Source organism: Heptranchias perlo, chromosome 2 (assembly GCF_035084215.1).
Source record: "Heptranchias perlo isolate sHepPer1 chromosome 2, sHepPer1.hap1, whole genome shotgun sequence".
Lineage (NCBI taxonomy): Eukaryota > Metazoa > Chordata > Chondrichthyes > Hexanchiformes > Hexanchidae > Heptranchias > Heptranchias perlo.
In genome coordinates, this window is record NC_090326.1 from 95,645,390 (window position 1) to 95,666,995 (window position 21,606).

General features: G+C 44.6%; 1 protein-coding gene across 1 annotated transcript in view; it reads right to left on the reverse strand.

The window, feature by feature from the left end:
* Window positions 1-21,606, reverse strand: part of hepacam2 (HEPACAM family member 2) — a 100,463-nt gene that overhangs the window by 7,338 nt on the left and 71,519 nt on the right. The window contains exons 8-9 of the mRNA XM_067998584.1: window positions 13,930-14,006; window positions 5,736-5,857 (exon numbers count right to left, since the gene is read on the reverse strand). Of these exons, the coding sequence (XP_067854685.1) occupies window positions 5,756-5,857; window positions 13,930-14,006 (179 nt within the window). The 3' untranslated portion in view covers window positions 5,736-5,755. The remainder of the gene's footprint in view (window positions 1-5,735; window positions 5,858-13,929; window positions 14,007-21,606) is intronic.

Here is a 21,606-nt window from a genome sequence, read left to right on the forward strand (position 1 = left end):
ACAATCAGAGCCAGGCCTCCACCAAAGCTCTGATTGAGCAAACCAACGGCATCCTGAAACAGAGGCTCTGCTGCTTCAATTAGTTGGGAAACATCCTGCAATACAGCCCTGAGAGAGTCTAAAGGTTCACTGTAGCTTTCTGCATGCTCCATAACTTTGCCCTGAAAAGGGGATAGCCCTTAGAGCCTCCTAAGAGGAAGATGCAGAGGTGCAGGAGCAGAAAGAGCAACCAATCCTGCCAGCTGCCAGAGCTTTACGGCAGCAGATCAACGATGAACACTTTGGTCGAATCATCCCTCCCCATCCCACCCCACCCCACCCCCCGACACCAACAGCCACTCCTACCATCAAGCCCAGTCTCCAGATGAATGCCTTCAACTTAAGTAACAGCATGGATATTTCTATGACATCACAAGGCAGAGTCTACAAACACCAATTGAAAGAAACTGCACGACAAGTATTCAGTGCAAAATGATGATTGTAAAATGCCATCAAACAAATTCCAGAACCAAATGTCATCCTTGTACAAACCCTTAATGCATGCCTTAGATGCTCTGCTGCTTACTTTGGTGCTCCTACAAGGTGCTATCCCAGTGGCTACAACACGGGTGGTGGAAGGATGCTGATCATCCAATGAAGGCACTTGAGATGGTCATGGAGGGCCACTTCAAGGAGCTCTGACCTGAATTCCTGTCCTCTCCATTGGGCGAGCTGCCAATACCCAGCATGTGTAGCGCTGACAGCTGACAAACTGAATATGGTTCAGGATCTTGGCAAAAGCACTGAGCTTGAGCATAGAGGTTGGGAAAGACAGAGAGTGAACCTCTAACGGAGTGAAGTGCTAAGAGAGTGAGGACATTCAGCTGGGAATTAGGTGAGTGTCAGAATTAGATGTAAAGGGGGAAGGAGGTGCTTAGTGATTTAAACCACAGAACTTTAGACTAAGACTGAGCAGAGCATAAAGGGAGCCGCACGAGGAATCAAAACAAGGCAAGGAAGAGCGCTGAGGATAAGTCACTAAGTATTTAGTTCATTGGTTAGTGTTTTTAGTGGTTATTAGGGATAAAAGGAGTGGGAGCGGAGACCCGAGAGCAGAAGGAACAGGACCAGCGACAGAAAACAGAGCGGGGATATAAAGGAACAGGACCAGCGACCAAGAACATAGCGGGGATATAAAGGAACGGGACCAGCGACCGAGAACAGAGCGGGGATGTAAAGGAACGGGATCAACGGCCGAGAACAGAGCGGGGATGTAAAGGAACGGGACCAACGGCCGAGAACAGAGCGGGGATGTAAAGGAACGGGACCAACGGCCGAGAACAGAGCAGGGATGTAAAGCAGCGGGACCAACGGCCGAGAACAGAGCGGGGATATAAAGGAACGGGACCAGCGACCGAGAACAGAGCCCGGATCTAAAGGAACGGGACCAGCGACTGAAAGGAGAGTGGGGATATAAAGGAACAGGATCAGCGACCGAGAACATAGCGGGGATCTAAAGGAACGGGACAAGCGACCGAAAACAGAGCGGGGATATACAGGAGTGGGACCAGCGACCGAGAGCAGAGCGGGGATATAAAGTTGAGACCAACTCAAACACAGACAGAAATTGGAAAGAGCAACATTAAAGGACATCTGGTTGGTGAGTAATAGATTTGTTTGCTCTCTAAGCTAGGGGAGTGGTTTAAAGTAGGAACCTATAACCTGCTAACACTTTATTAAATTAATAACTTAAACCAGATAAATTAATTTAAAAGATAACTAAAAATAAACCAAATTAATTAATTACATAAAAACTTTAAGCAAATGAATAAAACAAGATTAGATAGAGATGGCAGGGCAGGTGGTGTGTCGTAACTGCAGCATATGGGAGTTTGTGGAGAGCAGTGTGATCCCAGGCAACCACATCTGCAGTAAATGCCTGGAACCCAAGGATCTTCGGCTCAGAGTTGTTGAGCTGGAGTCCGAGGTGCAGACACTGCGATGCATCAGGGAGGGGAAGAGTTACCTGGACACTTTGAGCCAGGAGGCAGTGACACCACTTTGGTTAGGTAGTGGTTTAGATTTGGTTAGCGGTCAGGGACAGGAGGATGTGACTGCGAGCCAGGCAGGTAAGGGAACCCCAGATGCAGTAGAGGAAGAGCCTCAGCTATTGCCCGTGTCCAACAGGAACGAGGTACATGCTACTTGTATGGATAAGAACAAAGACTACAGGGAGGATGGGCAAATTGCCCACGGCACCGTGGTACAGGAGGCCATTCAAGTGGAGGGAGTGAAAAGGAATGTGGGCGTGTTAGGGGATAGTATAGTCAGGAGGATAGATACTGTTCCCTGCAGCCGTGGCCGGAAATCCTGAAGGTTGTGTTGCCTGCCTGGTGCCAGGGTTAAGGACGTCGCTTCATGGCTGGAAAAGAACTTGAAGCAGGAGGATGAGGATTCATTTGCCATGGTCCATGTAGGAACCAACGACATAGGTAGAACTAAGAATGAGGTTCTGCTGAGGGAGTTTGAGGAGTTAGGGTCCAAAGTAAAAAGCAGATCCTCAAAGGTAATAATCTCTGCATTACTACCTGAGCCACGTGCAAATTGGCATCGGGACAAACCGATTAGATGGTTAAACCCATGGCTGAGAGAGTGGTATGGGAAGCAGGGGTTTCAATTCATGGGGCAATGGCACCAGTACTGGGGAAAGAGGGAACTGTTCCATTGGGACGGGATCCACTTAAACCAGGCTGGCAACTGTGTCCTGGCGAATCGAATAACTAGGGCAGTAGATAGGGCTTTAAACTAATCAGAGTGGAGGGAGGGTTCAGGTAAGGATAAATTTATAAATCTATGAGAAAAGTCAAGGCTGTAGATCAGAGTAGCCATTTGGGTTAAAAACAAGCAGAGAGTTTAACAAAAGTAATAGGGCATTAGTGACTAAGGTCACATCAGGGAAGAATAGTAAAAAGTTAAAATTAAAGGTGCTATATCTGAATGCACAAAGAATTCATAACAAGATTGATGAATTAATGGCACAAATAGAGATAAATGGGTTTGATCTAGCAGCCATTACTTAGGTGTGGTTGCAGAGTGACCAAGACTGGGAACTAAATATTCCAGGGTACTTGACTTTTAGAAAAGGTAGGCAAAATGGAAAAGGAGAGGGGGTGGGGCATGGGGGGGGGGGGGTGGGGGGTGGGGGTAGCCCTGATAATAAAGGATGAGATAAAGGAAGTAGTGAGAAAGGATCTTAGCTCAGAAAATCAGGATGTAGAATCAGTATGGGTGGAGCTAAGAGATAACCAGGGACAGAAAACATTGGTGGGAGTAGTTTATAGGCCCCCTAACAGTCGTTATGGTGTTGGACAGAGTATAAATCAGGAAATTAGAGGAGCATGCAACAAGGATAATGCAACAGTCATGGGGGACTTCAATCATCATATAGGCTGGGCAAACCAAATTGACAAAAGTAGTTTTCTAGAACAATATGTCGAGGAACCAATTAGGGAACAGGCTATTTTAGATCTAGTATTGTGTAATGAGACAGGGTTAATTTGTAATCTTATAGTTAAGGATCCTCTGAGGTCGAGTGATCATATTATTATAGAATTATGAGTTTGAGAGTGATGTAGTTACGGCCGAAACTTAAATGTAAACAAAGCCAATTATGTAGATGGGAGGGGCAAGTTGGCTAAGGTAGATTGAGAAATTAGATAGAAATGATGGTAGATAAGCAGTGATGAACATTTAAGGAAATAATTCATAATTCCCAACTAATGTACATTCCCTTGATGAATAAAATCTCTATGGGAAAAATGATCCAACTGTGGCTAACTAGAGAAGTTAAGGATAGTGTTAGATTAAAAGAAGAGGCTTACAATGTTGCCAACAAGAGTAGTAGCCTGAGGATTGGGAGGGTTTTAGAAATCAACAAAGGATGACAAGAAATTGATAGGGGGGAAAATTGAATATGAGAGTAAACCAGCAAGAAATATAAAAAAAGATTGTAAGAGCTTCTACAAATATGCAAAAAGGAAGAGATTAACAAAAATAAACGTGGGTCCCTTAGAGGCAGAGACAGGGGAAATTATAATGGTGAATAAGGAAATGGCAGAGATGCTAAACAAATATTTTGTATCTGTCTTCACAGTAGAAGATCAAAAACATAATGGCAAACCAAGGGTCTAATGAATGAGGAACAAGCAATTAAGTTTAGTAAAGAACAAGTACCGGAGAAATTAATGGGACTAAAAGCCAAAAGTTCACTGGACCTGATGGCCTACATCCTAGGGTTTTAAAAGAGGTGGCTGCAGAGATGGTGGATGCATTGGTTTTGATCCTCTAGAATTCCCTAGATTCTAGAACGGTCCCCGTGATCGGAAGGTAGCAAATGTAACCCCGCTATTCAAGAAAGGAGGGAGAGAGAAAACAGAACTATATGCCAGTTAGCCTGGCATCAGCAGTAGGGAAAATACTAGAATCTATTATTAAGGATGTAGTAACAGGGCACTTAGAAAATTGTAATATGATTAGGCAGAGTCAGCATGGTTTTATGAAAGGAAAATCGTGTTTGACAAATCTATTGGAGTTTTTTGAGTGTGTAACTAGTAGGGTAGATAAAGGGGAACCAGTGGATGTAGTATATTTGGATTTTCAAAAGACATTCGATAAGGTGCCACACAAGAGGATATTACACAAGATTAGGGCTCATGAGGTTGGGGGTAATATATTAACATGGATTGAGGATTGGTTAATGGGCAAAAAACAGAGAGTAGGAATAAACGGGTCATTTTCAGGTTGGCAAGTTGTAACTAGTGGGGTGCCGCAAGGATCAGTGCTTGGGCTTCAGCTATTTACAATCTATATCAATGATTAGATGAGGGGACCGAGTATAATGTATGCAAATTTGCTGATGATACAAAGCTAGGTGGGAAAGTAAGCTGTGAGGAAGGCACAAAGAGGCTGCAAAGGGATATAGACAGGTTAAGAGAGTCGTTGAGAAGGTGGCAGATGGAGTATAATGTGGGCAAATGCGAAATTATCCACTTTGGTGGGAAGAGTAGAAAAGCAGAATATTTTGAAAAGGTAGGAGACTAAGAAATGTTGGTAGTCAGAGGGATTTGGATGTCCTTGTACATGAATCACAGAAAGTTAACATATAGGTACAGCAAGCAATTAGGAAGACAAATGTTTTATTCGCCTTTATTGCAAGGTATTTGGAGTAGAAGAGTAAGGAAGTCTTGCAAGTATATAGGACTCTGGTGAGACCACACCTGGAGTACTGTGTACAGTTTTGGTCTTTCCTAAGGAATGATATACTTGCCTTAGAGGCGGTGCAACAAAGTTTCATTAGATTGATTCCTGGGATGAGAGGATTGTCCTATGAGGAGAAATTGAGTAGAATGGGCCTATACTCTCTGGAGTTTATAAGAATAAGAGGTGATCTCATTGAAACGTATAAACCTCTTACATGGCTTGACAGGGTAGATGCTGAGAAGTTGTTTCTCCTGGCTGGAGAGTCAAGAACTGGAGGTTAAGGTCTCAAGATAAGGGATCGGCTATTTAGGACCGAGATGAGGAACAATTTCTTCACTCAGAAGAACTGGGTTGTGTGGCCCAAAGGAAACTTAGATGTCAGAAAGAATTCTCAAGAATCTAAATAAGTATGCCATCCAGTCTCTGCTATACATTGTTAAAAATAAGGAACTGCAATATAACATAATTAGCAAATTCAAAATGAAAGCCATTGCTACCTGTTGTGATAGATCAGGCATCAGGATGTTTTTGGTGAATGGCAAATGACATCATAAACTGTAGTGTGAACATCTGGTACTCGAATAATATCATATACTGTGTTTAATTTATCCGGTGGAACCTGGAATATATTAAATGAGCAAAACATATTTTTTAAGTCTGCTTAAAATGAATTCCCATTCACTAAAGAAAAAGGTCACATCAAACCACACTTGATTTGGAATGGTCCCAACATTTTACCATAATGAAGGAAGGCAACTTCCATGTTGTATTGCTTCTACCATTGGCTGTCTCTAGTACACTCTTCACTATAAATCCAACATAGTGGCGGGTATAAGATAAACATCCGGCAACAATCAGAGGTATTTAATGAGTTTTAAAATAAATCTATGAAAGGGGAATTGCATTATTAAAGTGTCCCCATAAACTTTTAAGTATCATTTATTAAGCATAATAGTACTGAAACTACTTAGTATCTGTCAATAAACCATAGCAACAGTGTACAGCTGACTGTTATCAGCCACCACTGTAACCTACTGCTTTGTCTCTGCCAAACTAAGTTATCACATCATTAAAATTATTTAAAACATTAAAATAAATCATTAGCAGGAAGGGAAAGAGAGGAAAATCTATTTCAATTTATAGTTTTTTGTCAATTATTAGTGTATTGAGTTGAGGGATTTCAGCAGGACTAAATGGAACCCTTTGCTACTTTGATGACCCAGTGCCAACATTGAGTCTTCCCAAGTCAAGGGCAGACTAAAGCTCCCTCCCACTCTACCTCAACAGTAGGTTTTAATATCAATCTCAAAAGAGGTCTTCCTCCAGCAGTCGTGTGACATTTTCTATCACAAACTAGTTAATCTCTGATGGCAGCACACAGAGGTCCAGACCAAGAGTAGTCTTCAGGTAAAGTGGGATTAGAAGCCGGAGGATAATTGGACCAGGATGTACAGATGTAATTCAGTCCCCATTTTAAAGTCATATATTCAGTCCTTATTTTTCTACAATACTTTGATTTAATTTAACATTATAATTTATAGTTAAATAATTAAATCTAGAGCAATTTGGGAAGCAGAGAAGTTGAGTTGGTTGGAAGAGAGAAGTTTCTCTGCAGTACAGGCTGAGGAGATGGGATACACAAAACTGATGCAGTACAGTGGCAACACTGGTAATTACAGCATAATAAATTTATGTAGATAGTTTCCGTTATAAAAGTCGACATTGGAATTTATAATGGAAAATTTGATAGGAAATGCATACAGATGTTATATTTTTAATATGCTACTGATTGATTTCATGTGTCATTGCACAGGGGGAGTTGGGTCAAAGTGTAATCTTCAGGTGAAGCAGGGTTAGAAGCTGGGGGATAATTGGACCAGGTTGCACAGATGTAATTCACTCACCATTTTAAAATCATACATTCTGTCCTTATTTTATATTTCTATATTTAAATTTCTATGGCCACATTTATAATGGAAACTACCTATATAAACATGCTGCAATTACAACCTCATTCCAGTAGTGGCACTGCAGTGCTTCTACTGGGGGTGGGTATAATTACAGTGTGACAAGTTTACATGGGCAGTTCCTGTTACAAGTATGAATACAAAAACTTACAATGGAAAAAAGTTGACAGGAAGTCTCTGCAGATGTCAAATATTTAATATAAATACATTGATAGATGGATAGATATCCATTGTAAAACAAACCTTTTAAAGGGAATAGAAATGGGGGGCGAAATACAACTTCAAAACGCTTGTTTTGTGCTAATGCCGAAGTCTAATTTCATCCCCATAGTTTATTACCATAGTATGTAGGTTATTATCTTGTCATAAATATTAATAAATGGGCATAAATTAAAGAAACCATTTACCAGGGAAGTTACTAAGGTGGTGCAAAGTGTATGTGCACCAATATGTTGCATAATAGATTGGTAGGATATGAACGAGTGTGTAGGGAGGCACAGAAAATCAGAGGATGAATCAACTCGGCCCAGCCTGGCACTCCCCCAGCTGCTGCATTGCCAGAGGTCAAAGAACAGGTCACTTTCCTGCCCTTTTGGGCTCAAGGAATACTGTGTGGCATCAGGAATATAAAGAATTATATAGATATGTATATGTGTATGTGTATATATTTGATTTTATTTTGCATTATGCCCGTGTCAGCATCTGGAGTGTAACAAAGAGAAAAAAGGGCAAAGAACCATTATGGCACGCCAAGTCTCTGTACCCTTTGCGCTTAACACTCATTTTCTGGGTCATCCCTATTATGGGAGGGAAGCTCTCACTTGAGCATTTAAATTGAATACTAATGACACAAGAGTGGCTTCAAAAATCCTCCTGTGTCATTTTCTTGAATTTCCGCCTGATGGAAGTGGGCTTTAAAGATTGCAGGCAGCACCTTCAGATGGGAAGTGCGAAAAAGGGCTGCCAACAGCCTCCTACTAGACTAGGTAAGTTTTATTTTATTCTTCAGGGCCAGCAAGGGGGAGCAACAGGGCTGAAGGACATCTAGTTATTTTTTTTGACAGCAGCTAGAAGTCCCCAAAAGTCAACAGACATCTGCAGCATCATCCAAGTTCCCTTCCCTCAATATGGGTGCCCTGAAATTCCCAGGGGTGTTTCCATGCTGGGGTGAGGGCCGGACCATGCAAATGAACTGAATTCAGAAATTCACCTGCGTTCAGGTATGCCTCCAGATGGATGCAGTACAGAAACAACCATCTGACTAACCTTGGGGCAGGGGGAGGAAACTCAGCCCCAGTATATTCAAACGTTGAATCAAATGTTATTTTATACATTGTCAAGTTTATGTGATGTAGTATCATTTAACCCTTACCCTAGTGAATAAAGAAATATTCTGTACAGTTAGTGATGATTCAGTTTCTCCCAGGCTCTACATTGTCCAATCTAACAACTTTGGAAAAACGAGTTAGGTCATAAATTCTCAGGTCAAACGGTTGCAGAATTTGTTTTCCCCTGAGGGCAAGATGCAATCAAAATCTCTAAAAGCTATTACAATTGTTTCACTGTGTGCTCTGCTCTATAATTTTATCATTCCATCAAAGCTCATATAAAATGCTATCTGGGTTTATGGTTTCTAAATCACAAAATGGTGACTTGCACAGCCAGACCATTCAATTAGATATTGTTACAATCTTTCGGTACAGAGATATTGGGCTCGAATTTAGCAGGCCTGCGGGTTCCCAGCGGGTGGTCCTCCGGGAGCGTCGAAAACGCGGACGGCGAAATTAGTGGGTTGCCCACGCGATCGTAGCAGGCAACCCACTAATAGGAATCAATTACCTGCTCCTCCGGGGTCCACGGCGCTGGCCTGCGCGTCGGTTGGGCTGCGCATGCGCAGAACTATCTGTCAGCTGGAGGCTCTCTAGTTAAAGGGGCAGTCCTCCACTGACAGATGCTGCAACCAATGGAACAAATTGCAGCATGGAACAGCCCAGGGGGAAGGCTGCTCCCAGTTTAATGATGCCTCACCCCAGGTATCATCAGATGGGGTGAGGAGGAGGGGAGGACACAGATCTTCCCCCCGGCGGGCGGGAGGAAGCGGCCTGCCTCTGCCACCAAGAAGGCCTGGCTCGAGGTGGCAGAGGGGGTCACCTGCGCCACCAACATATGGCCCACCTGCATACAGTGCAGGAGGCCCTGCAATGACCGCAGTAGGTCAGCCGCAGTGAGAACATGAAGTCTTTCCCCTACACTCCGTCTGCCACAACACTGCCCCCACCCCACATCTCCTTCGGCACCGCCAACACTATTCTGTCACATCACCCTTCATACCCACTCAAACCCCATCCTCATCTTACCTCCACCTACTCACCTCGCCAGTACTCATCCTGCCACTAACACACAACCCAATCCTCATACAATCTCATTGCTCCATCCCATACTCACCCTCCCGTGCATCTCCCTCACGGCCAGCCTCACTCAACCTGCCACCACCTGTGCTGCAGCCACAGGGCATGCATCACATATGTGCAGTAGGCAGCGTAAGGCAAACGTCTCGTCAGCATGAAGGGGGTGCACAAGGGTGTCTGAGGGTTTGTCATGGGTGTTACCTATATTGAATTTCAGAGCAACAAACATCACACATTATATTGACACCACCACTGCCATGTCTCCGCAAATCCTGTCCGTTGTGTCCAATAATGCCCGCTCCTGGGTATCACTATGAGGACCCACCACTGATGCCACCCATCGTGTTACTGCAGAGTAGGTGCAGGTGTATTTGCAGGGCTCGTCCGCGCAGACGACTGAGAGACATCGGCGGTGTCGCCGGCTGCACCCTGGAAGGATGCGGAGGAGAAGGTGTGGAGGGCAGTGGTGACTTTGACAGCGACAGGGAAGCAGTTGGTGCTGGGGCCAGCCAGGAGCAGCTCGGCATGAAAGAGGCTGCAGATCTCCACGACTACATGTCGAGCGAATCTGCGCCTCCCTGTGCACTGCTGCTCGGAGAGGTCCGGGGAGCTGCGCCTCGGTCTGTGGACCCTGTGGCGAGGGTAGTGCCCTCTGCGATGCGTCTCTCTCTGCGGTAGCCCTCCCTCCTGCTGTGCAGGTGGGCGTGCAACAACACCGTGTTGGGGGGATCCACGTCTCTGAGGCGGACGGCGTGGACTGCGAGGCTGCTGGTGCTGGTCATGCTCTTCGTCCTCCGAGGGTGTCCACACACCACCCATCTGGCAGGTGTTGGTCTGAGGGGTTGTGCAGGGTAGGTGGGTGGTTCCTCGGACTGGGGCTGCGGTTTCGTGTCGGTCTGTCCTCTGGCTTGGCGGGGGGTGGTGGAGGGCAGGGGTTGCCCTATGTGACGCGGTGGCCTCCTGCGTGGGTGAGGGCTCTCCCCCGTGGAGCGCACCTTGGCACCTGCCACAGGCTGCTGGCTGCAACACGCCTGGTTGAGGAGGGACTGTTTCCCCCAGTGTGGGAAACTCACTGCCTTGAACCGAAAATCCCACACTTCCTCTTTTGACAGCTGCTTCAGCTCATTAATTGACCACAACGAGCAAGGTAAGTACTCTCAAGTGGAACCCCGCTGGCTTTAATTGCCTGCGGGATTCCCACCAGTGGGGCTTGCGCGCGCAGCCCCGCACGTCAGCGCGGTACCCGGAAGTGGCCGGGATTTCGTCGCGATCCGGTCACGTGACCGGATATCGGGATTTTCGGGGCCACCCCGCTGGGAACCCGCCGGAAACACGATCCCAAAATCGAGCCCATTGTCTATTAATACACCAGAAGACATGTTAAAAAATGAGTTGAATATTTTCTGCTAATAGCTGCTCATATATAGATTATAAAAGACCAATGAATGATTAGTTTGCTATAGAAGTCAACAGGTGCACCTTATTTTTCTTGTGTTAGCTTTTTGAGTGGTGCACAAGTGTTTCTAAATCGAAACCATAAATAAAATGTGAATAGCAGCCAGGATTTTCCTTCTATTGCTATTCATTTTCAGGAGTGCTAAAAAGAGTAAAATACCATAGTAAGGCTCGCCACCTCAAATCATTCCCACGTAGAACATGCTCTGCCATGTTTAAATGGAAGTGTGGCCAACGATCCTGCTCCATTTCCTCCAACTTCCACCCCAAATCTGACCCAAATTAAAATTGTCACTCATATAAATGGCGGAATGAATAGCACCATGGTATCCCTGTGATGGATGTCACATTGAGGAGGCCTTTTTGTTTGCTGGAGATGAAGGTTGATGTTAAATTGCCTGCATGTTGATTTTAGCTGTTTGCTGCATTGAAGACTCTGTCAATACTTTTCCAGCCTTATTTAGTCAGCTCTGCAAGAAGTACAGTTTTGAACTGGGGATATGGATTTTCCATCGGGAATCTCCCTATTCTTATGTTTTGCAGAGGAGGAGGATGATGATGTGGAAAGGCTAGTTTGGAGGCATTTGGAGACTGCACAGAAGACATTTGTTTTCCACATGTAGGTACCCACTCAAGAGTTTACAGATCTCGGAAGTCTTACTTAGATTTGCACATCACTGCCTCAGAAAGCAGTACTTCCCCATGGAGGCAATTGGGGAATTATGTCAGCTGCTGGCTAAAGATTTGCAACTTTAACCAGGAGAACGGCTTTGTCTGTACCAGTCACAGTTAGAACTGCCTTGATTTTCTTTTCAACTGGATCCTTCCAGACAGTATCTGGTGACAATTAGTCAGGCAGCAGCTTACCATTGTATTATGAAGGTCATTGACGCTCTCGTCAGGCAAACCACAAGAGTTCATTTCATTCTCAATGGAAAGAGAGATAGATAGAGCAGTAGATATCAAATTCTAGAGACTGGCAGGTCTCCCACCGTTGCAAGAAGCATTTGACGGAATGGAGCCCCAAAGCCCCAAATGAAAATCTTCTCAATTTCGTGAACAGGAAAGGTTTTCATTCAATTAACGTGCAGCTAGTGTATGATAACAATCACTTTATCCTGTACGTGAATGCCAGGAAGCTTCCATGATGTTTTTATTGTGTGCCAATCACCATACCAGTGTTAATTGTATCCATGTGATTTATATCAATTAGTGTTAATTGTATTCAGGTGGTGCACATCACTTGGGCATTCTCTTGCATCCATTTATAAGAGAACTGATGTAGGGTGTGGTGGTGGTGGTGGTAATGTGGGTCTCTGTGAATAAAGTCTTGAAACAACTGAAGACTAGGCTCTAGTATTCTATTCTTCACCACCTGACTATCCAATTTATAACAACCAGCCCTGATAACTCAAAGCTATGTATCAGGATTGTTGATTGCTGATCAGGGTTATTCCCTGTAGTCATGGCTTATGACTCTGGTAAGGCTTCTGCAGACGGAGGAGAAGAACAAATATAATGAGGTCCATGGGACTAGAAGAAATGTGACACAGCTGATTTGAGGCATTCTTAAATACTTTTAGGTGCCTGGATAAATCTGGTGGAGTCCTGTGATATAGCCCAGCAAGAGTCTGCATAATTACAGTAACTTGTTGCATTCTACATAATATCCAGAAGCTGAAGAGTATGATGATGAAGACAGTAGGGAAGGATTTCCATTCAAATAGCATGAAAAAGGTGCATAGGAGGAAGAGGGTGGAGAACAGGAGAGCCATCGGCCAACAGCTAGAGAAAGGAGACAACTTATGGCCGTGTGCTTTTAATGAACAAATGCTGACACACCAAATAAAAGTGAATTCACACCTGCCTGTTCTTCCTCTCTCCTCATCCTCAAAGTCCTTCACTGTCAAAAACTTCTGTCTACTTCCTTGTATCAGCCGTGGTTTAGTTGGTAGCACTCTTGCCTTTGAGTCAGAAGGTTGTGGTTTCAAGTCCCAATCAAGAGACCTTGAGCACAAAATCTAGGCTGACACTCCAGTGCAGTACTGAGGGAGTGCTGCACTGCCGGAGGTGCTGCCCTTCAGATGGGATGTTAAATTGAGACCCTGTCTGCCCTCTCAGCTGGACGTAAAAGATCCCATGGCACTATTGTGAAGAAAAGCTGGGGAGTTCTCCCCGGTGTCCTGGCCAATACTTATACCTCAACCAACATCACGAAAACAGATTATCTGGTCATTATCACATTGCTGTTTGTGGGACCTTGCTGTGTGCAACTTGGCTGCTGCATTTCCTACATTACAACAATGATTACACTTCAAAAGTACTTCATTGGCTGTAAAGCCCTTTGGGATATCCTGAGGTCATGAAAGGTGTTATATAAATGCAAGCCATACTTCTTTCTTAACAAGACAGAAATTTAAGTTTTACATATCTTCATCCAACTCCAAAAAGTTGCAACCATTCACATAAATGAATGTGAAGTCTGTGCGGTCAAACCATGTTTACTTTCCAGGAGAACATTCGCCAAAATGTGTCAACAAATCCATATATCCCATCTATAACTACTTCTTCGTACCATGTCTACCCTTTGTGCCAGCTTCCTTAACTGCGCTAGCTCCTATTATACTACATTTATGAGTTGCTCCCTGAGTGAGATGAGATTGAGTGGTGGGTGACTTATGAGGATTCCAGATGCAAATGATTATCACCTTTTTCAATAGCACAATTTCTACATTTACAGTTGGATTATTCAACAAAATGAAAGCAAGTTGAAGAAGAATCACATATAGGAGCTTCTGTTCAGCATTAAGCAAATGTCAAGTTTCTACAAACAGTCTTGCTCAGCTGACCAGTACACCCACCTGTTGAAATTCTGCTGATGCTGGCACGGCAACAAATTCATATATTCCATAATCATCCGTAGGAGGTTCTTGTTCCTCTGAAAACAAACAGAAAATGATTGACATGTATGGGAAAGTCTAAATTATTGGAAAACAGCCCACAAGTTGCAAGAATGGGACGTGCATGCATGCCAGTGTTATTCTTTGACCAACTACTAATGTTTTTAAGCATAATGGTCTGAAAGCATGAAAATCAAAGATTTATAGGATATTGTGAAACTTACTGTGTGCAGCAATGAATTTCTGTTGGCATTCCTCATGTATCTGTGGTCTGGATCTAAAATGGAGCTACATTTAACCTGACCTGTCCTCTTAAGGCCACAGTTAAAATATTCACTGTGGGAAAATGGTCATAATAGCCAAATACCGATAACTATAGCTGCTTGTAAATTCCTGAGGTGACCTGCAGGCTAATTGTACCTGCTTGTAAATTTCTGGCTCTGGATAAGAACATTGGGATTTTGGCAGACACTTTGAAGTGTGATATCTGGAGTGTGAAGAATGCACACTAGACGCAACACTTCCATCCATACTAGAGGGCATTGCTCATGTGATTTAGAGGATATGGGGCTCAATTTTGAAATGTTGGCGGGTTGGCAGCAGGGGTGGAGGGGGGGGGTGGTGAAGGTCCATGTGGCAAATTTGATTGACAGGCTGGCTGTCGTCAGAAGCTGCAATGCGAGGGGGGGGGAGAAGGAGAGAAAGAGAGAGAGCAAGATGTCATCCGGCGCTGGAACGGAAGATCGGGGTGGGGGCAGCAGAGTGGAAGATCGTGGGGGGGAGAGGGGAAGATCCGGGGGGGGGGGTGGAGAGTGGAAGATCGGGGGGGAGATCGGGGGGACATCGGGGGGGCGAAGAGGGGGAGGTCGGAGAGGGAGACATCGGACATCGGAGCAGGGAGGAAAGGTAGGTTGATTCTGTGTTTTAACTTAGTGCAATGGTTTTTCATTTAATTTATTTTGTTTCTTTTTGCCTGATCTGGCCCTTCATGGCTGGTTTCACCAGGCGTGAATCAGAAGCCATGGGAAAGCCGCTAACTAACTAATATGTCACAAGTAAAGTGCCTTAAGTACCTCAATGAGGTACATTTGGCCCTTTAACTATCATCCCGCCGGCTTTAATTGCCAGCAGGACATCCGAATTCGGGACGCCTGTGCGCATACAGGTGCGTCTGTGGGGAACTCGGAAGTTGACGGGTTGGAGCTGGCATCCGAACCCGAACGGGATTTCCCCGAATTTCGGAGTGCCCCCGCCCCCAACGCATCCGCAATTTCCTGGGAAAATTGAGCCCATGGTGTTTATAACACCAGGGGTGTTACGCCATGTAACAAATTCATTATTATCATCACTGATTTATAGTGACTGAACAGGCTAAATTATACGAGACTCCCATGGTGGTGCAGAGGTTTGCTGGCCAGGGTGCATATAGTAAAATTGAACATCAAGGTCTGCAAGTTCAGTGAAGATATTTGCTGCTTTTTGGAAGGCACACTTCCGACTGCTCAATCACACCTGGACTGCCACTGCTGACCCACCAAAGGTCACATCTCGGGAGCGGGAGAAGGGAAACAAGGAAGGGGAGTATGGGAGGAGGGAAGGCAGGAGAGGGGAAAAGAGAGGAAGAGGGGAAAAGAGAGGGAGAGGGAAGGAGAACGGGAAGGGAGGGAAGAGAGGTAGGGGGAAAGCTGAGTAAGGTAAATTCAGATTAGTGGGGATAGTGGGATTGCGCATGAAGCATCCAGCCATCAGGGAAGGGAAAGTGCATACAGTAGGTAGGGAAGGTGCTGTGGATGGAATACGTAGTGTGGGGAGGAAATGTTACTGTAACAGTGGAACACTCCTTCAGTACTGCACTGAAGTGTCAGCCTAGATTATGTTTTCAAGTCCTGGAGTGGGACTTCAACCCACAACCTTCTAACTCAGAGGCAAGAGTGCTACCACTGAGCTGAGGGTCCAAAGTGGTGGACCCTCAATTGAAGCTTGTCACGGTATAAGAGTGCTAAAATGACGCCAGTTTCATTTTTGCTGTAGGGATCTCCTACATCTCCAAATGTGCCTGTATGTCTTTTTGAAAACTGCAATTCTCTTTAAGATTCTCCAAGCTTGTTAGAGCAGTGATGGTTTCTGAATTTGGTGCTAACAATACCTCGGTTGGCACAAGTAAAGAAGCAGAAGTGGAGACACAGAAGTGGAGTCAAAGGTACCTGAGGAGCAATTAAATCTCCTGGCTATTAGAGTGTAGCCTGCGGAATTAGTGGTACTTCACTCACCTCTTTAACCTCCTGGCTGAGTATGAGGTGGAGGCGATGAAGATGATCATGATGAGTGTGGGCAGTGAAGGAATGATATCTGTTACATTGTGCCACATTATATTTTGTCATAAAGTACTTATCAGGACAAAGCAGCCCGCTTGATTGGCACCCCATCCACCACCCTAAACTTCACTCCCTTCACCACCATGGCTGCAGTGTGTACCATCCACAGGATACATTGCAGCAACTCGCCAAGGCTTCTTCAACAGCACCTCCCAAACCCGCAACCTCTACCACCTAGAAGGACAAGGGCAGCAGGCACATGGGAACAACACCACCTGCACGTTCCCCTCCAAGTCACACACCATCCCTACTTGGAAATATATCGCCGTTCCTTCATCATCGCTGGGTCAAAATCCTGGAACTCCCTTCCTAACAGCACTGTGGGAGAACCTTCAACACACGGACTGCAGCGGTTCAAGAAGGCGGTTCACCATCACCTTCTGAAGGGGCCAATTAAGGATGGGCAATAAATGCTGGCCTTGCCAACGTCGCCCACATCCCATGAACGAATAACAAAAAAGGATCATCTACCAAAGAAAAGGAATGTTTGAACGGCGACTAGCAGTGTTTTAATTGGAGATTTATTCAATCAATTTTAGAATTCTGAAGCAATTTTTTTTGAAAAACAGATTAATAGTGCTACTATTAAGGTAGTACGAAAGGTCTTCGACCTGAAACGTTAACTCTGTTTCTTTCTCCACAGATGCTACCTCACTTGCTGAGCTTCTCCAGCATTTTGTTTTTATTTCAGTTTTCCAGCATCCACAGTATTTCGCTTTTGTTAATAGTGTTACTACTATATCGAACCAAAAACTATAAACTTTGGAGATATTATAGAACATGAGAGATCCAGAGGTTAAATAGGCATGAGGCAAGTGGAGCACTTTATCTGAAGCTGGGAAAAAAACAAATGTAAGGCCCAGGCTTGCCTTGTATAGGCCATGAGAAAGGACAGGATATTACAAGCCTCTTAAAAAGGATGTTGTGTGATTTATTTTCTAAGAACATGAACTGCATTGGCTCATTCTGGTGGTGTGTGAGGGCTGTGGGATGAAAAAGAAAGCCGATTGCAAAGAAAATAAAGATCGACAGGTGCAGTGTATGAACAAACTGGATTGGAGAACAAAATTCCCTCATGCCAAGAATTTGCTTAAGTCTACATACAGTATAGGGTGGAGCTGACGATATTGTGTTGGTGGCTGTGAACTGTTACCGTCAACTTGTTTTACAGGTTTGCATCTAGTTCAATTGTGGAATTAAATTACTGTGATCAGAATGTGGTTACTTATTTGTTAAATGGGAGAAGAGTGTCCGATGGAGTGTTGAAACTAGAACCAGCAGGAATAAATTTTATTTTCCTGAATGCTGTCAAAGGTTTTATTTAGAGAGATGTATTTATCAAGAACTTTTGGGTTGCAAGCAAATAATTCTGTATCCACTGGAAAGCATTTACTGCCATTTAGATAATAGTTTTAGCACAGAACATTTTATCCAGAAGCTCCCTCGGAAAGATCACACTATTTAACTCCTCAGAGATAGAATGAATAGAAAGATTTCAGTGAAACCAAGGTGATGGGCCAAGGCCCACAGACAATTCCAAGGTTGAAAAAAGTTTTTTAAAAAAGATAAGGTAAATTAAGAAGTCGTCGTCACAAATAGAAGATCCAGATTTTCCTCAGCAGTGGCTCTACTGCTGGAGCTGTGGCAGGCTTTCTACCTACCCAATCAAGCTAATACTGACCCTAATGAATTTCCTCAGGTCAGCCTCATTAGCTTTACAGGAAGGAGTCCCGACAGTATTCTGCCTGTACTGAGAGTCTGCCTCGAGGGAAAGGGAGAAATGCATGCTGTAGGTCTCAGGCACCTGCAACAACAGAGTGGGCTGGCTGGCTGTGGGTTAGTAGAAAGAGCAGAGCCTTTAGAAGAAAGAAAATTAAATTTTGGAATGACAGGAGTGAATAAATCATCCCATAATTAATTGGGCATCTTAAGGGATAGATTTACCCCAGGATCAAAGGCCCTCAGATATTCAGCTCATATAGCTCCAACAGCTTCTCCTTCCATGTCCAGAAGGTTATGCCTGATGTGTCCCATCGTTCCATTCTTGGCCCCCTGATTTTCATTATCTACATGATACCTCTTGGCAATGTCATCTGTAAGGTCACAGGGACCAAGCCCAAATGATTTAATTTCTGCTCAATCTCTAGTTCCACCCTCTGAGATTTTCATCTGTATGAGAAGCGCTATATAATTTTAAGCTGCTGTTGTTGCCCTGTATGAACTTTATTCACTAAAGAGAATATTAGAAATATGTTGCATATTTTTTATAGCACATTGAATAACATCAAAGGATTTTGAAGTTAGTGTGAGACAGGTACGGGACAAGTTAAAGGAACTGAAGACAAATAAATCCATTGGATCTGATGACATTTATCTAGGGAATAGATTTGTGGAGCACTAACTAGCCTCATGAGAGAACCATAGGCTTCAGTAAGGTAGGGCTGAAAATAGATTAATGTAAAACCCATGTACAGGAAGAGAGACAAATCCAGTTCAGGTACCTACAGATTTACTAACTTAATTTTCTTATGAGGTAAAATAATGAAAACCATTCTCAGTGGTAGCCTCGTGAAGTATTTTTATATAATATACTGTATAAGAAATAGTCAACTTGGCTTCAGAAGGGAATTTCTGGAGTCAGCTTAATTTGAATAATTTCAGTAGTCTCTGAGCATGATTCCTGCATGCATTAGGGAGACCACCTTGGGGAAGGGTAGAAATTCACTGCTGCAGGGCTTGAGGTTCTTATGCTCTTATGGAGGGCTGTGTATGCTCAGTCATTGAGTATAGTCAAGACCAAGACTGATAGATTTTTGGACTCGAAGGGAATCAAGGGATATGGGGATCGGGCGAGAAAGTGGAGTTGAGGTCGAACATCAGCCATGATCTTATTGAATGGCGGAGCAGGCTCGAGGGGCCGTATGGCCTACTCCTGCTCCTATTTCTTATGTAGCAGCAAAGCATGCTTAGCTGCCTCTGGGGCACTGTAGTTCTAAAATTTTGAAAATTCCATGCTGCAGTAGTGTAGCCAATTGAATACACGGGGGGAGGGGGACAACTGATCAATAAGGAGCTGATCCCTTCTCCTTCGTGTGCTTATCTAACTTCCCCTTAAAAGCATCCATGCTATTTGCTTCAACTACTCCTTGTGGTAGGATGTTCCACATTCTTATCACTCTTTGGGTAAAGAAGTTTCTCTTGAATTCCCTATGGGATTTATTAGTTAACATTTTATTTTTATGACCTCTAGTTGTGGACTCCCCCACAAGTGGAAACATTTGCTCTATGTCTACCCAATCAAACCCTTTCATTATCTTCAAGACCTCTATCAGGTCACCTCTCAGCCTTCTATTTCTAGAGAGAAGGGCTCCAGCCTGTTCACTATTTCCTGATAAGTATATCCTCTCAGTTCTGACATCATCCTTGTGAATCTTTTTTGCATCCTCTCCAATGCCTCTACATCCTTTTTATAATATGGAGACCAGAACTGTGCACAATTCTCCTAGTGTGGTCTTTTTTTATTCATTCATGGGATGTGGGCGTCACTGGCAAGGCCAGCATTTATTGCCCATCCCTAATTGCCCTTGAGAAGGTGGTGGTGATCTGCCTTCTTGAACCGCTGCAGTCCTTGTGGTGATGGTTCTCCCACAGTGCTGTTAGTAGGGAGTTCCAGGATTTTGACCCAGCGATGATGAAGGAACGGTGATATATTTTCAAGTCAAGATGGTGTGTGACTTGGAGGGGAACGTGCAGGTGGTGTTGTTCCCATGTGCCTGATGCCCTTGTCCTTCTAGGTGGTAGAGGTTGCGGGTTTGGGAGGTGCTGTCGAAGAAGCCTTGGCAAGTTGCTGCAATGTATCCTGTAGATGGCACACAATGCAGCCACAGTGCGCCAGTGGTGAAGGGAGTGAATGTTTAGGGTGGTGGATGGGGTGCCAATAAAGCGGGCTGCTTTATCCTGGATGGTGTCGAACTTCTTGAGTGTTGTTGGAGCTGCACTCATCCAGGCAAGTGGAGAGTATTCCATCACACTCCTGATTTGTGCCTTGTAGATGGTGGAAAGGCTTTGGGGAGTCAGGAGGTGAGTCACTCGCTGCAGAATACCCAGCCTCTGACCTGCTCTTGTAGCCACAGTATTTATGTGTCTGGTCCAGTTAAGTTTCTGGTCAATGGTGACCCCCAGGATGTTGATGGTGGGGGATTCGGTGATGGTAATGCCGTTGAATGTCAAGGGAGGTGGTTAGACTCTCTCTCATTGGAGATGGTCATTGCCTGGGACTTGTCTGGCGCGAATGTTACTTGCCACTTATCAGCCCAAGCCTGGATGTTGTCCAGGTCTTGCTACATGCGGGCACGGACTGCTTCATTATCTGAGGGGTTGTGAATGGAACTGAACACTGTGCAATCATCAGCGAACATCCCATTTCTGATCTTATGATGGAGGGAAGGTCATTGATGAAGCAGCTGAAGATGGTTGGTCCTAGGACACTGCCTTGAGGAAATCCTGCAGCAATGTCCTGGGGCTGAGATGATTGGCCTCCAACAACCACTACCATCTTCCTTTGTGCTAGGTATGACTCCAGCCACTGGAGAGTTTTCCCCCTGATTCTCATTGACTTCAATTTTACTAGGGCTCCTTGGTGCCACACTCGGTCAAATGCTGCCTTGATGTCAAGGGCAGTCACTCTCACCTCACCTCTGGAATTCAGCTCTTTTGTTCATGTTTGGACCAAGGCTGTAATGAGATCTGGAGCCGAGTGGTCCTGGCGGAACCCAAACTGAGCATCGGTGAGCAGGTTATTGGTGAGAAAGTGCCGCTTGATAGCACTGTCGATGACACCTTCCATCACTTTGCTGATGATTGAGAGTAAACTGATGGGGTGGTAATTGGCCGGATTGGATTTGTCCTGCTTTTTGTGGACAGGACATACCTGGGCAATTTTCCACATTGTCGGGTAGCTGCCAGTGTTGTAGCTGTACTGGAACAGTTTGGCCAGAGGCGTAGCTAATTCTGGAACACCTGTCTTCAACACTACAGCCGGGATGTTGTTGGGGCCCATAGTCTTTGCTGTATCCAGTGCACTCAGCCGTTTCTTGATATCACGTGGAGTGAATTGAATTGGCTGAGGACTGGCTTCTGTGATGGTGGGTATATCAGGAGGCGGCCGAGATGGATCATCCACTCGGCACTTCTGGCTGAAGATGGTTGCAAACGCTTCAGCCTTGTCTTTTGCACTCACGTGCTGGACTCCGCCATCATTGAG